The sequence below is a fragment of the Hylobates moloch genome, unplaced genomic scaffold, assembly GCF_009828535.3.
Source record: "Hylobates moloch isolate HMO894 unplaced genomic scaffold, HMol_V3 SCAFFOLD_24, whole genome shotgun sequence".
In the NCBI taxonomy this organism is placed as follows: domain Eukaryota; kingdom Metazoa; phylum Chordata; class Mammalia; order Primates; family Hylobatidae; genus Hylobates; species Hylobates moloch.
The window spans coordinates 8,607,061-8,624,215 of NW_026652299.1; the positions used below are offsets into that span (position 1 = coordinate 8,607,061).

A 17,155-nucleotide genomic window follows, 5' to 3' on the forward strand; every position below is an offset into this window, starting at 1 on the left:
TAATCTGCAACTTTTACCAGATTTTGATGAGAAGGGTTTGGCTTTTAACACCAGAACCACATGGCCCTTATGCCTCATAACATTTTCTCTGCTGATGTATGTAAGTTATTGTTCTCTTCCCCTTTGTTCTGATAATGTGCTCATTGGCAACCATCTGAATCCTAGTTCAGCTTCCTAGGTCCTTTGATGTAGAAAGCGGGTGACTTAAATAGTAACAGAATATTCCCTATTATGTACTGTGAGATAGACTCAAGGGATCATCATCTCAGTAAACACTAATAATGATGATAAATATGATTTTTCTGGATCCACAATGCTGAGACAGGCCCCAGCTCTAAACTGAGATGATCCCTTTAAAGTAGCATCACCCTATGAAACCTTCTGTGTGACTGACTGACCTCTCTCTAAAAGAACTCTGCATCATCTCTCTATAACTACAACCCTGGGCCACTATAATTATCAAGCAGATTTAGCATTTAATTATTTTCCTATTTAATAATGAGGCAGCTGCTATACTTTCTCTGAACTTTTAATAGATCATAGTACTTTGCTGTTAATCTTGTCTGTTTCAATGATTTCTATTAAAGAGCACAGAATGAGGACACATTTGGTTACATTATTTTACCCCCAAATGATGCTTCACTTTCCTTCTTAAATTCCTGCCCCCCACCCCCGCCCGCCATTTTTCACTTCTCCACTATCCATAGAAATGCCTACCTTATCTTTCTTTTTTCTATTGCTTTTATTTATTCATTTATTTGCCTTTCTTTTTAGGTTGCACTCTTTCTCTTTGGAAGTCATTGCTTACATTTTCTTCTCAATATTCACTTATTCCTATACTGGCTTTGCTATTCATGCTATATTTGATTTGCTCATTATCGGTGAACTCACAGTGGACATAATCCATTAAGAACAGAATCAAAAGCAGAAAAAATACCTTAAAACTCCAGCTTATCTGTACATCATATAAAGTATTAATAGTTTTTAAACATTTTTAAAAGTCTTAATTTTAAAACTGCCTTAAATATAGCTCAAGAATGAAATATTATGCCTTTAGAGATAGATTCAGTATGATGTTTTTGTCTGATGTAAATACATCATTTACTATGTGTGCACATTTTTAAGAAGTGGTAAACCAAATATCTAAAGTTGGATGCAATGATTGCATGTGAAGAAGAGTAGAAGAAAAGCAAAGAAGAATGGTTCTGGGTCATACATGAGTAGTGTCCAGAAAGAGGTCACCAAGAATTCTCAAAGAGGTCCTTGATAAGCAGGTTTGATTTCAGCATGAAATTTGATTTCAGAGTTAGGCATGGTTTACTCATTTCAACTTATTTATATTCTTTAATACATTTGTTGAGCAATGCTTTCATAGGTAACCTCCCTCCCTTGCTTTCTCTCACTTAGGATAAGACAACATGTCCAGCTTTGGGGTTGTGCTGAATGTCTTAAACCATTTTTCTAATGTTAGATTTGGCAAAGCACATATTATGTTTTGCCAAGTGCTTTTCCCCATCATGTTAAACCTCTGTGTATTTCAAGGGAAATTTTATCTGCATGACTCTGATTTATTCACCCCTAACTCATCAAAATGTCATTTTGAAAATATTATTTGATGTTTAAGAACCCCTATACAACTTTTTTTCTGAACCTTTCATCTGGCAACCAGTGTGTTCATTTGGTCACCACCAAGGAATAGAGGTTCTGTTTGGGAAACAGCCTGAGGAAGGCACCCCTTTTGTATCTCAAGAACTTTCTTCAGTCTTCTGGAGGCTTTTACTATAGCTCACCTCTCCCTCCCTCATGAACCACCCAACTTCCACCCATCATTGCTCTCTCTTCTTCCCTGAATTCTATTTATTTGTGTCTTTGATGTAAATATGTTCGTCGTTCTTTGCCTGTCACTGGACTTCAGTGAGAATGGCCTTTCTGGTTACTGTCTGGGCAACTTATTAGTGTAATTCAATTTATGTGTTATAACTTAATTTCAGTCTAGGCAGTGGGGAAGAAAGGATTGCTCAATATTAATAGCCTTTATTGTTGCTGTTGTGTGTGTTCTTTTTCTCTACTCTAGAGTTAAATGGATTTCAAATGTGGAGCTGGATGGGAGAGGTATTCTCATTTGTTTCTGTGTTTCAATGGCTTCTGAACTTCTTCCCATCACTTCAAGGCCCTTTGCAATCTGGGCACTGCCTCTCTCTCCTCAAAACCCGTGACTCTTTTCCCTTGTTCATAATATTCTGGCTGCTATGGAATTCTTGCAGTTTTTCAGACGTAACAACTTTGTTCTGACCTGACGACCCTTGCACTTGTTTCTTTCTGCTTCAACATTCTTCTTCCAGTTCTTTGCTTGGCAAACTCCATCAATCTTGTAAAATCTCAAGTTAACTGGCTGTTTCAAAGAATCCATATACGACTACTTAATCCAGTGCAGGTTCTCACAGAAACTTGTTTTTTTTTAATCATAGCACATTTTGTAATTTGCACTTATAGAATTATGCATTCCTTTATGTAACACTTCTGTTCATCCCTAGACTGAACGCTTCTCCAGAAAAGGACATGGCCAGTTAGCATATTGTCACATATTCCAAGCCTAGCACAGCGATGGCCTCAACAAATACTTGAATTAATATACATGCTCTTACTTGAGAAAAGGAAGGGCACATGAAATAATGAAAACTTAGAGATGGTTTCTATTAGCATTATTAAATTATATAACTTATTATTGTTACATAACTTATAATTAACAGCCTGAAGATCTGGAAGGATATTTCAGAAAACCTAATTTTGTCTTACCCAAGTAGAATTTTGAAAGACTGAAGAGCTTTTAGAGTTTTTCAGCAGTTTAAGGAAAGCCCAGCTTGATCAACAGAATTATTCCCCCAGTCTCTGTCCTTTGTTTTAAAACAAGAAAACACTGTATTCTCACAATGTCTTTCAAGCTCAAAGCCCTCACAAGTATTAATTAATCCACAAAATGATATCTGGCTCCAAAAGGTAGAATCTGTGACTTAAGGTTTATCTGCAAAAGCCTGCTTTGCCCCCAAGCCATGGCAACTTCCTGAGCTCTGTCCTCAAAATCCTTCTAGCTCAGGAGGTAGCAGATGATTCTGTAAAACCCGCCACAGGCTTTTGACTCCTGCAGGGTTATCCATAGACATGTCTTACACTCTGTTGATAAAAATAAACAAGATAAAGATTTAACATGTTATAAACAGAGTTCTTTTTCTTGAATGTTTCTTTAAGGGGAAAAGAAAAAGTACCCTGAAAATAATTAGGTCTCATGAACAGTTATAATATAGAATATACAAGATCAGGAAACAAATGCATATTGATATATTTGATGATTCATGTACAAAACTGTTGCGATATTATAGCACTTTCTAAGCAACCACACTGATACTCAGGAAATGATTTCCGTCTCTTCTCCCGAAACCCTATGGATTTACATACATGTGGCATAAATAATGTCATCTGTCAGTGAACTGGGTAGTTTCCACCCTGAAATTTTAGATTCAGATTAGGAATGTATTTTGGCCAATATTCAAAGAAATAAATGCTTTGTTCTGTTTAATCATGCTGTTTACAATCTATTTTCTTAAAAGGAACATTAAGAGAGGGAGCATAATTCCCAAAGGGTGTTAGCCTCTATGTGAGCATCCAAAATGGCAGATTTCATTTTATAAAGTGAATAATTGTCCTACAACATGGTGGTCCTAACAGGATCCTTTGATAAATTTGGCCCAAAGCCAAGGTCTCTCATGTTTCCTGGAGAATGTTTAGTAGAGTTATCTGAATATGAGATATGAAGGAATTGAGATTTACATATCCCAACATTTTAGAAATAAATAAGCCTGGAGATCCATACAGTACAGATGATGGATAATAACTCCAAAGGAAAGAATGTCATTAATTCTCAGAAGTATTTTCCTGTATATTATTTCATATATGATAGCTCATCCTGGTAGGTATGGCCAAGGAAACTACTGCCAGGACTCCTGGATGACTCTGGAAGCCACCCTAAGGCATGGTGGAGGTGAGGAGAGTTGGAGAGATGAAAGTAGGGAACATACGAGAGTGCGGAAAGAGTATGTGAGTCCTGGTAAAAAGAACACAGTATTAGATTAATCACATGTAAAGAAAACTTCATAGGTTCTGAAAAATAATTCAAGTGTCAGTGTGAACGATAATGAATGGTCTATAATTAATCAGATTTTCTGTCTGGGGGAATGGGTGATTATTGGGGTCTTGCTCATCAATATAGATAATTCATAAATAAGAATTTGGGATGAAGATAATGGTTTCTGCCTTTAAAATAACAGTAAGAAATTCAATTCAAGTAGAGATTGATGGATAAAAGTTGAATGTTATCCATCTTCACAAGACACAGCAAGATAAGCGTTCAGAGAAATGATCCAGGAAAACCCATTTCAAGACTAGGAAGTAAGCTGATTGGTAGTTTTAAAAGTTTTTAGAACTCATGGCACTGTGTGTGTGTGGGTGAGTGTGTGTGTGTGTGGGAGTGTGTGTGTGTGTGTGTGTGTGAATGACAGAGGGAGAGAAGGAAGGAAAAAGAGAGAACAGAAAAATATTCAGGTATGCAGCAAAAAAGAGATAAATTGCAAGGTAAAAAACTTAAAAATTATTGGTTTTGCTTCTGTTTAGCAGGATTTCCCGATGTTACTTTTCCAAGGTCATTGGGGCTAAAATAGAGTATTGGGTAAATAGATCTATTATCTATTACTATATTATCTATAATTAGTGATATTCAAAGTGAGTTTCATTTATTTAGAACTGAGGCTGCAGAGAAACCTTACTATATGCAAGTAAATCAACAAATAGCCTTAAGAGTAGGCAGGTAAATTATGAAAACCATTTCTGAATATTCTAATGGTTCTTCTGGTATTAGCTTATGCTTGATATAGTGGCATAGAAAATACACAATTAAAAATTATATAAAAATTATTAATTTTTTAAATAACCATAATTTGGATTTTATATATATTACATATTACGATTTTTTATGTAAAAAACTTTGGGGCACCTTTAGACACTGTTGAAATATAAGTGCATATATATTTTATGTATAAACATACAGACACACACACACACAGACATTTACTGAGCTCCATTTTCAGCCTAACTTTTGCCATGTTTCATCAACTACTTCAGAGCAAACTTTTTATGTGTTATTTTTACTAAATAATCTAGCTCCTCATAATTATTTTTGTACTTTATTTTCTGTGTAATCCTAATTTATTTAAAATAAAGCCAAACAAATAAAGCATTTATTTTCCTATTTATTGGAGAACTACAGTGTGCCAGCCTTTATACGAAGTTTTAATAGTAAAACAATAAATAAGACATAGTCTTCCCTTCAAATAGCTTATAGCTCAGTAAGAGCAATAAAGGAAATAGGCAATTTTAGTGTGATGGGGCTGGAATAGAGTCAAGACCCAGCTGCTACTGAGAGACAGATCAAAGGGCTGTCTAATTCAAATTTAAGGAATTAGAGAAATCCTTCCTAGAGAAAATGCTCTCTAAGTTGAGATCCACGTAATTAATTTTGAAAACAATCTATTAGTATATCTAATTATATTGAAAAATTGGCTTTCACTACAAATGTTAGGCATATATTTATTAATATCTGCAACTAGCAACATTGTTTTAATAAACTTTTAATTTCTTATTACATCAATTCACAAGCATGTCTTTCCTGAACAAGTACTAGTGCCAAAAGCAATCTAAGTAGCAGTACGATATAATAAAGAAAATACAAGTCATGGCCTCTAACTTCAAGACATTTAAAATCCAGCCATGGAACAAGTCTATTACCTATGAAATAAGAGTGAACAACACAAAACAACGCATGAACATGTGCTGGAATGAAAGGACTATAATTGCTACAGGAAATCCAAGCTCCTTCAGGGTAAGAGCCATGTCTTAATCATGTTACTATTCCTGGCTTGAGGGTATGTGTTTGAGAGAGGATAATAAATAAGGTAAATTGGGGACCATGATGCTATAGAAAATTTGAAAATGAAATAATGAAAGTACTATTGAAAGAAGGCTGCTCTGGAATTGCTGCCTAGGATCAGTTGGGGGGATGATAGGGTATGATAAGGTCAGAAGCATTTCAAGGCTTGGGTGAGGGTTTGGGGGTGCACAAGGAGAAGCATATGGGCACCACAACCATTGAGACATTTCATCAGAAAATAATGACTTATCCAAAGGGCCAGGGAGAAAATAAAGAACATAAAGAAAATGTGTTCTCATCCTAGATATATGTTTGCTACTAATAGAGATGGGCTGAATGGAAAGAGGGAATCAGTTTGAGAAGGCACTGATGAAGGGTTCAACTTGAGGGATTTCATTTCTGTGATGATAGAGATGACATCCTAGAACAAATGACTAATTCAAAGGAGAGAAAGTACACAAGCATAGACCTGTGTATTACAAGCTTGGAAGTGAAAACAAAAGCCATTAAATTTTCTTTATGCCTTCATTCAACACATACTTACTGAGCCCTTAACATGTTCTAGCAATTATTGTAGTCATGGGAATGAAGCAATGAACACAGGAGACAGTGTCCTCGCCCTCATAGAACTAAAATTCTAATAGGGTGACAAACTAACAAAAATAAACGCTGTAGTATGCCATCTGGTGGTAAGGTCTGTAAGGTAAGAGAAGTGTGGATGGAAATGGTGTGGTTTCTTGTTTGTTCATTTGTAGGTTCCTTTCTGTTTGTTTGTTTGTTTGTTTGTTTGTTTTATCTCTCTCTGCACAATCTTGGCTCACTGCAACCTCCACCTCCAGGGTTCAAGCGATTCTCCTGCCTCAGCCTAACAAGTAGCTGGGACTACAGATGAGTGCCCCCACACCTGGCTAATTTTGTATATTTTTAGTAAAGATGGGGTTTTACCATGTTGGCCAGGCTGGTCTTGAACTCCCAACCTAAAGTGAGCCCCCTCCTCAGCCTCCCAAAGTGCTGAGATTATAGGCACGAGCCACCACACCTGGACCCTGTGGGTTTTGTTTGTTTGTTTTTGTTTCATTATTTTTTTTTAAGGGAGATTAGGGAAGACCTATTTAAAAAGGCGATATTTGAGCAGAGATGTGAAGCAAAGGAACATATGAGATATCCAAATTTCTGGGCACCAAATAAATTATTTTGTAAGAGATAGAGGCAAAAGTAGGTGGAATGGCCCTGCAGAGGAAGAGGTATCACCTTCATTGGAGCAGAAGGAGACAGGAGAAGAAAGGGAGAGGTGAGGCTGGGGAGGTCGATGAGTCTTCTAGGGCCTAGTGAACCATTGGATGTTTCTTAGCTTTTACCTGGGGTAGACCAAAAGCCAGGGAGGATTTTGAGTCAAGGAGTGATGTGAGATGGACGGAATGTTTGTTTCCCCTTAAAATTCATATGTTGAAATCCTAAACTCCAATGTAATTTTATTAGGAGGTAATTAGGTCATAAAGGTGGAGCTCTCATGAATAGGATTAACGCCTTTTTAAAAGGGATCCCAGTTCTCTTGCCCTCTTTTTGCCATGTGAGGATACAAGGAGAAGTCAGCTGTTTGCATCCCAGAAGAGGGCCCTCGCCAGATCCTGACCAGAATGGAATGCTGATCTTGGACTTCCAGCCTCTAGACCTATGAGAAATTTCTGTTGTTTAAAAGCCGCCTTGTTTGTGGTATCTGTTGTAGTAACAGACTGACTAAGATAAGAAACAAAATCTAATTTACATTTTAACAGGATCACTCCCGCTGTTATGTTGAAAATAAACAGTAGAAAGTGAAAGTGGGTAAACAGGGAGACTATTTCAATAAACTGGGTGACAGATGATAGTAATGGTGGTGAGAAATGAACTGATTCTGGGTATATTTTGCAGACAGAGCAAACTGGGTTCTTTGATGTTCATTTATGTTACGACAGAAACAAGGGAAGATGACTTTTAGTGTTTTGACTGAAGCACCTGGAGGACTGAAGTTAGCATCTTGTGAAATGGAGAAGATTGTGAAGTGGAGAACGGGTTTGGGCAAAAATCGGGATCAGTTTCAGATATGCTAAGTTTAGGATGTATATTAGAATTGTGTGTAAAAATGCTAGAATTTATAGTACTGAAGTTCAAAGCTGTGGTCCATGCTGGAAATAGAAATTTAGAAGTGGCTAGTGTTACATGGTCTAAAGCTACAACACTGAATGAGATGCCCTAGGAAATTACTATAGAGAGAAAAAATAAAAAATAAAAACTGAGCTCCAAAATGAAGAGGGACCAGTAAAGAGGATTGAAAAGAGGTGGCTCTCCAGCTAATTGGAGAGCCATGAGAAAGTGGTTTACTGGTAGTCATGTGAGGAAAATATTTCTTTTTAATAAAAAAATTTAGATTCAGAGGATATATGTGCTTACTTGTTACATGGATATACTGCATACTGGTGGGAGTGGGGCTTCTAGTGTACCCACTACCCAAATAGTGAGCATTGTACCCAATAGGCAATTGATTCGAGAAGAGAGCTATCAATTGGGCTAAATGCTCAGATAGACCTACTGAAGAGAGAACTGAGAAGTTACTGATGGATTTAACAACTTGGAGGCAATCAGTGACCTGGATAAGAGGTGAATGATTGAGATAAAAGCCTAAATAGAGTTGGTTCAAGAGACAAAGGGAGGGCAGAAATTGGAAACAGAAAAGGTAGATAATTCTTTTGAGAAATTCTTATCCTAAAGTAAAGCAGAATAAGGAGAAACAGCTGGAGTGGGGATGTGGGATCTGGAACATGAAAAGCAATAGAAAACAGGAACACTGAAGCAAAAAAAGAAATTATTTTTGGTGCTAAGGATGGGACATCCCAAAGATAACAGGGATGAAATAGCTAGAGATAGACAGGAATACAGTCATCATAGTGCAGTATCCTGTAAGCCAATAAGACTGGAAGCATATTGACCAATATGAAATGTAGCAGGAAAGACAAGTTGAATGAGTATGGAGGAAAAGCACATTGTATTTATCAAAAAAGAGGTCATTAAAAGAAAGAAGTATCAGAACATATCAGAAAGGTTGGTCTTATGTGTTTTTAAGATATATATATATAATACTTTATTCATTCATGTTATTTACAATATTTCAGGTACTCTTTTAGTCACTAGGATATAACAATACACAAAAACATGGAAAAAAGTGCCATTCTTATGGATGTTGAGTCTATTAATATTTTTTGAAGACAATAGCAACAATAACAAAAAACTATCAACATTTACAATAAGCCCCCTGTAGTCTCTGGTTCCTATTATTCACATCTTTACGTAATCCTCTCCCCTTGTGTGAACTAGACTTAATGACTTACTTTTAACCAAAAGAATGTGGCAAAGCTGATGGCGTATTGATTTTACAATTAGGTTACAAGAGATTTTGACTTCCATCTTGCTAGCAAACTCTCCCTCTTGCCTTCTCATCTTGGATGCTTTGAAAAAGCAAGCTGTTATTTTGGAAAAATCTATGTGGCAAGGAAATAAGGGCAGCCTTTGGCCAACATTCCTGGAAGACCTGAACCCAGCCAACAACCACATAAGTGAGCTTGAAAGCAGACCTTCCCCAGTCAAGCCTTCGGATGAGATCCCAATTCTGGCTGACACTTTTGTTGCAACGTTTTGAGAGACTCCAAGCTAGATCCGTCTACTAAGTGATGCCCCGATTCCTGACTCACAGAAAAATGAGATAATAACCTATGCTGTTCTAAGTTGCTGAGTTTTGTGGTAATTTATTTTGTATCAGTAGATGAAGAATATAATGACTTAAACACTCACCAGTTGTTCCAATGGAGGAATGACATCTTTCAAGATATGCTGTGAATGATTCCTTCTGTGTCGGGATATCTGCAAATATATTGACATTGGATATTATTACATAATTTTTCTTGATAGAGTTTAGTAAGAATACACATAAAATAACCTATTCAGTGTTATTCAAGCATGTGAATTAAGTAGATATAAAATGAGAAGTAAATGTTTTGGACATTGACTAATTTAAATAAAATATGTACTCAAAGATGGCTGGCTGCAAGTGCATCTCAAACCCAATTCTCTTCTTACCATGTAACCTTGACACCCCTTTCTTCAAATGTTGAAGTCTGTGTTCTCTCATATGAACCTGGGCAGACCTTATGCCTGCTTCAATCAAAAAGTACAGCAGAAGTTCCACTCTATGACTTCAAAGATTGGAACACGAAAATGTCATACATTCTCCTGTGTCCTCTGAGAACCCTCACTCTTGGAAAATATGTTGGAGGAAACCCAAATAACACCCACAGAGTGAGCACAAGGAAAGCCTTATAGGTTTCTGATTGATAGAAAGGCTGAGGTTCCAGCAGACGGCCAGCACCAACCACCAAGCTTATGAGTATAAAGAAGTCCTCTACCCTTCCCAGGCTCTGGTAATCATCATTCTATTCCCTATCTCTACGAGATCAATTGTTTTATAGCTCCCCAAATGAGTGAGAACATGTGAAATAAGAAATGATAAATGCTCGGGTTAGTGAATACCCCAATTACCCTGATTTGATTATTATACATTGTAGACGTGTGTTAAAACATTACACTACCTCGTACATATATATACCCATTATGTACCCCTAATAATTAAAAATAGAACGTTAAATTTAAAAAGATTCCTAGCCTGGGCAACATAGTGAGACTCCAACTCTACAAAAAAAATTTTTTTTAATTAGCTAGGCATGGTGGCACACACCTATAGTCAGTCCCTAGCCACCCCAGAGGCTCAAGTGGGAGAATCACTTGAGCCAGGATTTTGAGGCTGCAGTAAGCTATGATCACACAACTGCACTCCAGCCTGGGCAACAGAGTGAGACCCCACTCCAAAAAAAATAAAAATTAGAAAAAAGAACTCCCAATGATTGCCTTTTGGCCATTGAGTTTCCCCCAACCTTCAAACGTCCAAGAAGAGAACTCAAATATATTGTGGGGTAGAAACAAGTTATTCCTGTGTGCTTCATCTGAATTTTTGGCCAGACTCTAAGCATGATAAAAACATTGTTTCACACCTCTATGTTTCAAGGTGATTTGTAACTAGGACAAAATATTTCATATTGAAATGTTTTTTTGTTGATGATGTGAGCTAAGTTTTTTCAGGATCGACATTCTATTAAGTCTCATGTCTTCTATTATTAACCAGATGTGTTTAAATACTCAAAACTCACTTTTTTATGTGCTTTTAGAACAAATTAAAATAAATCTTAATGTTCTTTTTCCTGAAGAAGCATAATAGACAGATTCTACAATAAAACATAAAGAGAAAGAGAATTTATAATAAAATCTCATGCTGTTTTATAATTTAATCAGAAACTCTCATTAATATTGTTTCATATTTACTTGGAGAGAGAGAAGGAGGGAAGAAGGGGCATGAGGAGGATGAGAGAGAGAGAGAGAAAGAGAAAAAGAGAGAGAGAGAGAGAAGTGTTAAGAAATTAAAGAAATAAAGCAGACCTGAGTACTATGACTAGGAAAGGACTTTATTGTTTTTGGTTCTGGTTACTGGCACATACAACTGACTGAAGGAATTAGATCAATGTCTGTGAAGATTTTGAGATAATTGTTTTACCAAAAAAAAAAAAAAAAATCAGAAACCTGGCCTAAAAAAATCCACGACTCTATACAACCTGGAACCCCACATTTGCTCTATGAAAACTGGGTTATGAGGAAAGTAAAACTCTAAGGAGATAATTTTCCCCAATGTTCGCTTCACAGGTGGCCTATGGAAGATAATTGAGAAGGAAGAGACTCCAGAAAGCAGGGCCAGAAACCCTGGAGAACAGTGGCCATGGGGAATTTCAGAAAGGAGAGCCGGGGACTATCTGGACTTTGAGGGAAGTTGTCTCACAGAGACTGGCCAGTAGGATTTAATTATTGTTTTGGTCCAGTGACTGTTGGCTGTTTACCTATTTTTCCTTTGACAAATGAGAAAGGTTTTTGTTTGTTTTTCCCAGGTACCAAGTTCTTGCTCCATTGTTGTCTATTGGACGTGGTGGGGAAAGTGGGACAGAGAGCTTATATCTCAAGCTCTAAATCACTTACCTGGGCTGTCTCCCCACCCCTTCCGCAAAACCTGGACTTTATGGAGAGAGCTGTTTATCACCAGAGATTCTGAAATTTGAGCTTGATGCTGTAACTGGATGGGACTTTAGGCTGTGTCCGTTGGGGAGGTGGATGGATGGTGTAAACGGCTATATGGTGAAGGGTATGGCCGTTCACCAAAATTGTATCCTCTTTTCTAGATGCTACATTTCTCAGCCTGCCTGGCAGTTAGGAGTGGCCACGTGACTAGTTCAGATCAAGGGATGTGAGCAGAAACAATGCCAGCCACTCCCTGGCTGAGGCTATTAACCAGGGAGTGTTTCCCCTCCGTGTCCTCTCTTTCCTCATACCCTGGCTGCGAAAACAATGAACAAGGCCCTACGGAGGGATGAAGATGCAAGATGGAAGGAGTTTGGGCTCTGAATCACCATGTGGGGAAAACCATACATAGGCCAGTAAAACTCACTTTGTGTTCTTTAGTAAATTTTTATTGTGGAGTAATTTTATACTTAAGAGAAAAGTTGCAGAGGGAGTTCCTGCAGAAAACTTCCATCTAACTGTTACATAAGTGAGAAACAAGCTTCTATTTTTTGGAATCTTCATCTATTTTACAGGATTTTACAGCTGCTGGCATTACCTTAAATATGTTACCCACAGTTGATGCTCAATTAACGTCTAAATGAAAGGTCTTATGCATAAGGAGACTGAGGGCAGAATATTTAGTTAATGCGAGTGATCGTAGAAACCCAGAATTCACACTTATTAATCATCCACTGATATTTCAGCTTCCTCTCAGGAGTGGAAGAATATAGGCATTTGGTATCTAAACCTCTTTAAAAACAGAAATTTATTTTATCTTGCTATACATTTAGAATGTACTACTCTTAATTACTACTCATTATACTAAGATTTATACTCTCCACTGAAAATTTCATACATATGTCGTATATTTAACTTTCAAGAGTGGAAGAGTTCCAAGACGGACGGAGTTTTCCTGTTCTATTTCCTTAAAACCCAACTAGATTCCCATTCTTAGGGCAAAAGCAATTCTCCTGGAAAGTAAAGAACCTCAAGTTTTAAGTGTTAGACAAGTAGCAAGTAAATGTCTCCACAATATTGATGAGTGGGCACTTGGCCTTTAACTATGTCAGTCGCACCATTTCTTCTATGGCTAACTCCATGCCCTCTTTCATCTGACCACTACTAAATTCTTACGGGCATACAGACCCACTTGCCTCTAAATATTCCCTTCCACTCACCTATAGAAAGCTTTTATTTAAGGCAATGTTTGGTAATGTGTGGTGTACATATTATTAAGAGCATGAGAGATTATTTTAGCTGATGAGTGTTTTCATCGTAATGATTTATAAAATCCTAAGGTTTCATAGAAAAATGTGTCACACCAAAACCATTTACTAGTGATATGAATATATTTTATTTTAAAATAAAGCGATTTAAGTTTAAATAATATAATTAAATAAGTAATTTATGGTACAAAATATGGAAAAAACTCACAAACATAGCAAGTGAATGACTGAAGTTTGGGAAACAAATTTAAATAAGAAGACTCATAATAGAAACTGGGCACATACTTATTTCACCCTTAAAGGGGCCCGTTGAGTCCATGGTACAAATAAGAATGCAAATTGAGAAATTTATACAAAGATAATATTGTATGCTAACATTTATTGAGTACTTATTGTCTGCCAGGCATGGTTCTCTACGGTTTTCATTTATTAGCATGTTTAATTCTCACCGAAACCTTAAAAGGTTAATAATATTAACCATTTTTGTAAGTATCGAAGTGTAAATACAATTTAAGTAACTTTGACAATCCATAGCTAATGAAAGGCACAGGTGGTATTTTAATCTAGATCTAAGAATAAGCTCAACTATGACACTTTATTGTTTCTCCAGCAATATAAGTGTGTGTGTATGTATGTGTGTGTGTGTGTGTGTGTAGGCAGTCACTACATTCTTGGGGAACTACAAAGTTGAGAGCCTCCGTGTGCATAAAAGGATATTTCTAAGGTAGACTTTAGAGTCAGACTTATGAATTTGTACACATTTATACAGGATGCTAGAAATCAGGTTCAAATTTGTTATGAATCATCTTGATACTCCTTTAGGGGAAGCAATATTGCTGATCATTCCTAAATCAATAAACTAGCCAATCTATCATTTTCAACCAGGTTATGAAGATGTTGAAAAAAGAGAGCTTTCGTCACCTGTCTTTTGCTTTAATGTTGTTCTCAGTAAAGCATTAGGCCAAGAAATATGTGATCACTCCAAATCAGATTATGTTGACTGAGACTTATGACTTAGGAAATTCTGGATCCAAAATGGCTTGTTTTGCATGGATATCAGGAAAAATTAGGATATTTCAGGTTGTCTTTACATAATATACTTAATTGAAATAATAATTATAAAGAAAACTTGGGTCAACCAAAATCTCATCAAGTAAGTTTGAAGGGAAAAAAGTCTCTCCTAAGCCATAGTATAAATAACAGAAAATGTTATAGTACTTATATAGATCTTGATTAATAGCTTAGTATTATCTGACAATTTTACAAATTATTATGGGACATGCTCTTGACAAATATTCCAGCTTAAAACATTAGATGTCCTTATGAACCATTTATTTATATCCAGAAAACATTTCACATTTAGTACATCCACATGTCAGTAATTTCTAATAGTAGGTGATCAAAATATACTTGCTTGTTTGTGTTATAAAATCTCTACTACCAGTATTGCAGAGAGAATTTCATTTTAAACAGTAGTTTAAATTCTTCCTCAACAATCTCAGAACTTTTAAAATGTATCTGATATCAAAACCCTACATTTTATTCTTCAAGTTGCTTAGATTAAGTTTCAGAATGCTGACAAAGGAGGGTTCCAACATTTGATCTTCAAACCTTTTCGCTTTTGCTAGAATTATTCATTAATTATTGAATTTTGAAAACTTGAATAGAAGAATAATATTAGCAGTAGCTTGATACAACTTTATTTCAATAAATTATTTTCTCTCGAAAACAGAAGCATTTCTGTAAAGCTTCTGAGAAGCTTTAATGTATTATGTTTATGCATGTCTCTTTAATTTTGTTTCCAAATGTTTTCATATAGTATATAGGTCCCCCCTCTAAACAGAAGAGAACATGTATACATGTCTATTGCATAATTAAATGTTCACAGCCTTGTTTATTTTGCTAGTTCTTATATTTATAAATGATGGAATGTTGGTTTCAATATCATGCTAAAATTCCCATTTGAAAAATTTTGTGAATTTCTACCTCTTAATTTACTTGCAATATTTTAGAAAAAGAAAAGGAGCCCTGACAATTCTGTTTCTCTGACCTGTTTATTAAGAGTTTCATTCAAGGTGGCATAATTATGTCTTAAATTATTTTTATTACAATATTCTGCATATTAAGCAACTGAGTTTTCCTAATAAATATTTGAACTGATGGTAACTCTTCTTTTGGGGAGAAAAAAAATTCCGACCTGATCTTTTACTGCGTGTGGGCAATCTTGTTTTCAATGGCGCTATTTCCTATTTAATTATCGCGTCCTGCAAATAGGAATGATTTGTAACTACCATTGAAAAAACTTGAAATATAAAATTCTTCTGACTTGGATTATTTTGAACCTAGTATTACTGAAAATCTGTGTTTTTCCTTATTTATCACCACCCACCACTCTCTCCCTTTCTACTTCTGTTCTTCCCCTCCCCAGGTATTTAGCTTTCTAATTGTGCAAAGCTAAATGGAAAAACATAGTATTCTGAATATATAATGCACATTTTCCTTCAAATTCCTCTTTGTTCTTATTAGGATATGGATCATAATTAAGTTTTTCGGATATCTTTTTCTCCAAAAAGAGGAATTTAAAAAGTCAGTTTTTCAAAGTGTCTTCATTTTCCCTTCCATTCCTTTTTTATTTTTATCTATTTAAAGGATATGAAACGATGGGTGGGATTAGTATGTGATATATTACATACTGTAAAAATAACAGAATTTGGGCATATTATTTTCCTTGTGTAGGAGGGTCTACTATGAAAGTTATACATAAACATGAAACATTCCACATAGCTCTGATTTTAAATAGATTACCATTTTTGATGAAAGTTTATATCTTGTGGCTTAGAATTGAAATAAAATCACTTGAAGAAAAGCATTAGTTTGTTCCAAGATTTTCACAGACATGTACGTTTCTGCGGCGTACCTCCCATTAGCAACGTCCCTGAATACTTGGATGAAAAGCAGAAATAAATCTGTGGTTAAGTTTAGTTTTTATCTCTATAGTTTCTCAAAAGTTTTTTTGGTGTATCCCAATTCTTACATTCAAATCTTCATTTGTTTTGCCAAATTCTATTTCTTAAAGCTATTACAATCGGAAATTAAGGAAAGTTAGTGAAGCTTTTTTTTTTTCTTTACAGTTAATCTTCTAATTTTAACTATTTGTGAACACGTGTAAAATTTATCCATGTCCCATAATTATTCTAACACTACCTAAATGCACCTTTTCATAATCCTAGTGGGAGCCAATGTCATAAACCAAAGAAAGATGCAATTTTTCTGTTTTGTTCCTTATTAATGTATGATAAGTAAATTGTTTCACAATTCCACTTTCCTCCATCTGCCCATGATATCATTCAATTGCCAAAGTGGACATCCAGAAGCAAATATTCTCTCTTGTTTTTTGGGAGGGGGGCTCTTCCCTAAGCCTGTTTTGATTGTATATTATTGTCAGGCAGAAATCTGACAATCTCTTATTTTCTTTTTTATCCCCGGCACAAAATGAAAGGAAATGATTCAAAAACCTTCTTGAGGACAAATAAAAGTTTATCAGCTTTTAAAAAAATGTGTGGATTTTTTTTTATAAACATCTGTGTCACCTGCAGTGCCCACCAGCCTCTCATTCCAAGTCTAGCTGAGTTAAAGTCAGCTTCAACCACATTTTCCTATATCCCAGATAGCCAAAGGGAAGCGTTTGCTAAAATGATTCTAACTCCTTAATAATTCTCTGCTTTATTTAGTCCCGAACACATGTGTTCCACAAAGAAAATCA

The 17,155-nt window shown here is 35.8% G+C and overlaps 1 protein-coding gene across 2 annotated transcripts in view; it reads right to left on the bottom strand.

Moving 5' to 3' along the window:
• Positions 1-17,155, bottom strand: part of ARHGAP15 (Rho GTPase activating protein 15) — a 645,466-nt gene that overhangs the window by 560,476 nt on the left and 67,835 nt on the right. The window contains exons 1-2 of one of the 2 annotated variants that reach the window (XM_058434361.1): positions 12,086-12,322; positions 9,803-9,871 (exon numbers count right to left, since the gene is read on the bottom strand). Coding sequence is in view for 1 of the 2 variants with exons in the window: in XM_032145612.2 (XP_032001503.1) it covers positions 9,803-9,871 (69 nt within the window). In the remaining variant the exon portion in view is untranslated. Of the gene's footprint in view, positions 1-9,802; positions 9,872-12,085; positions 12,323-17,155 lie in introns of those variants that run through there. The other variant, XM_032145612.2, reaches the window with a different exon arrangement.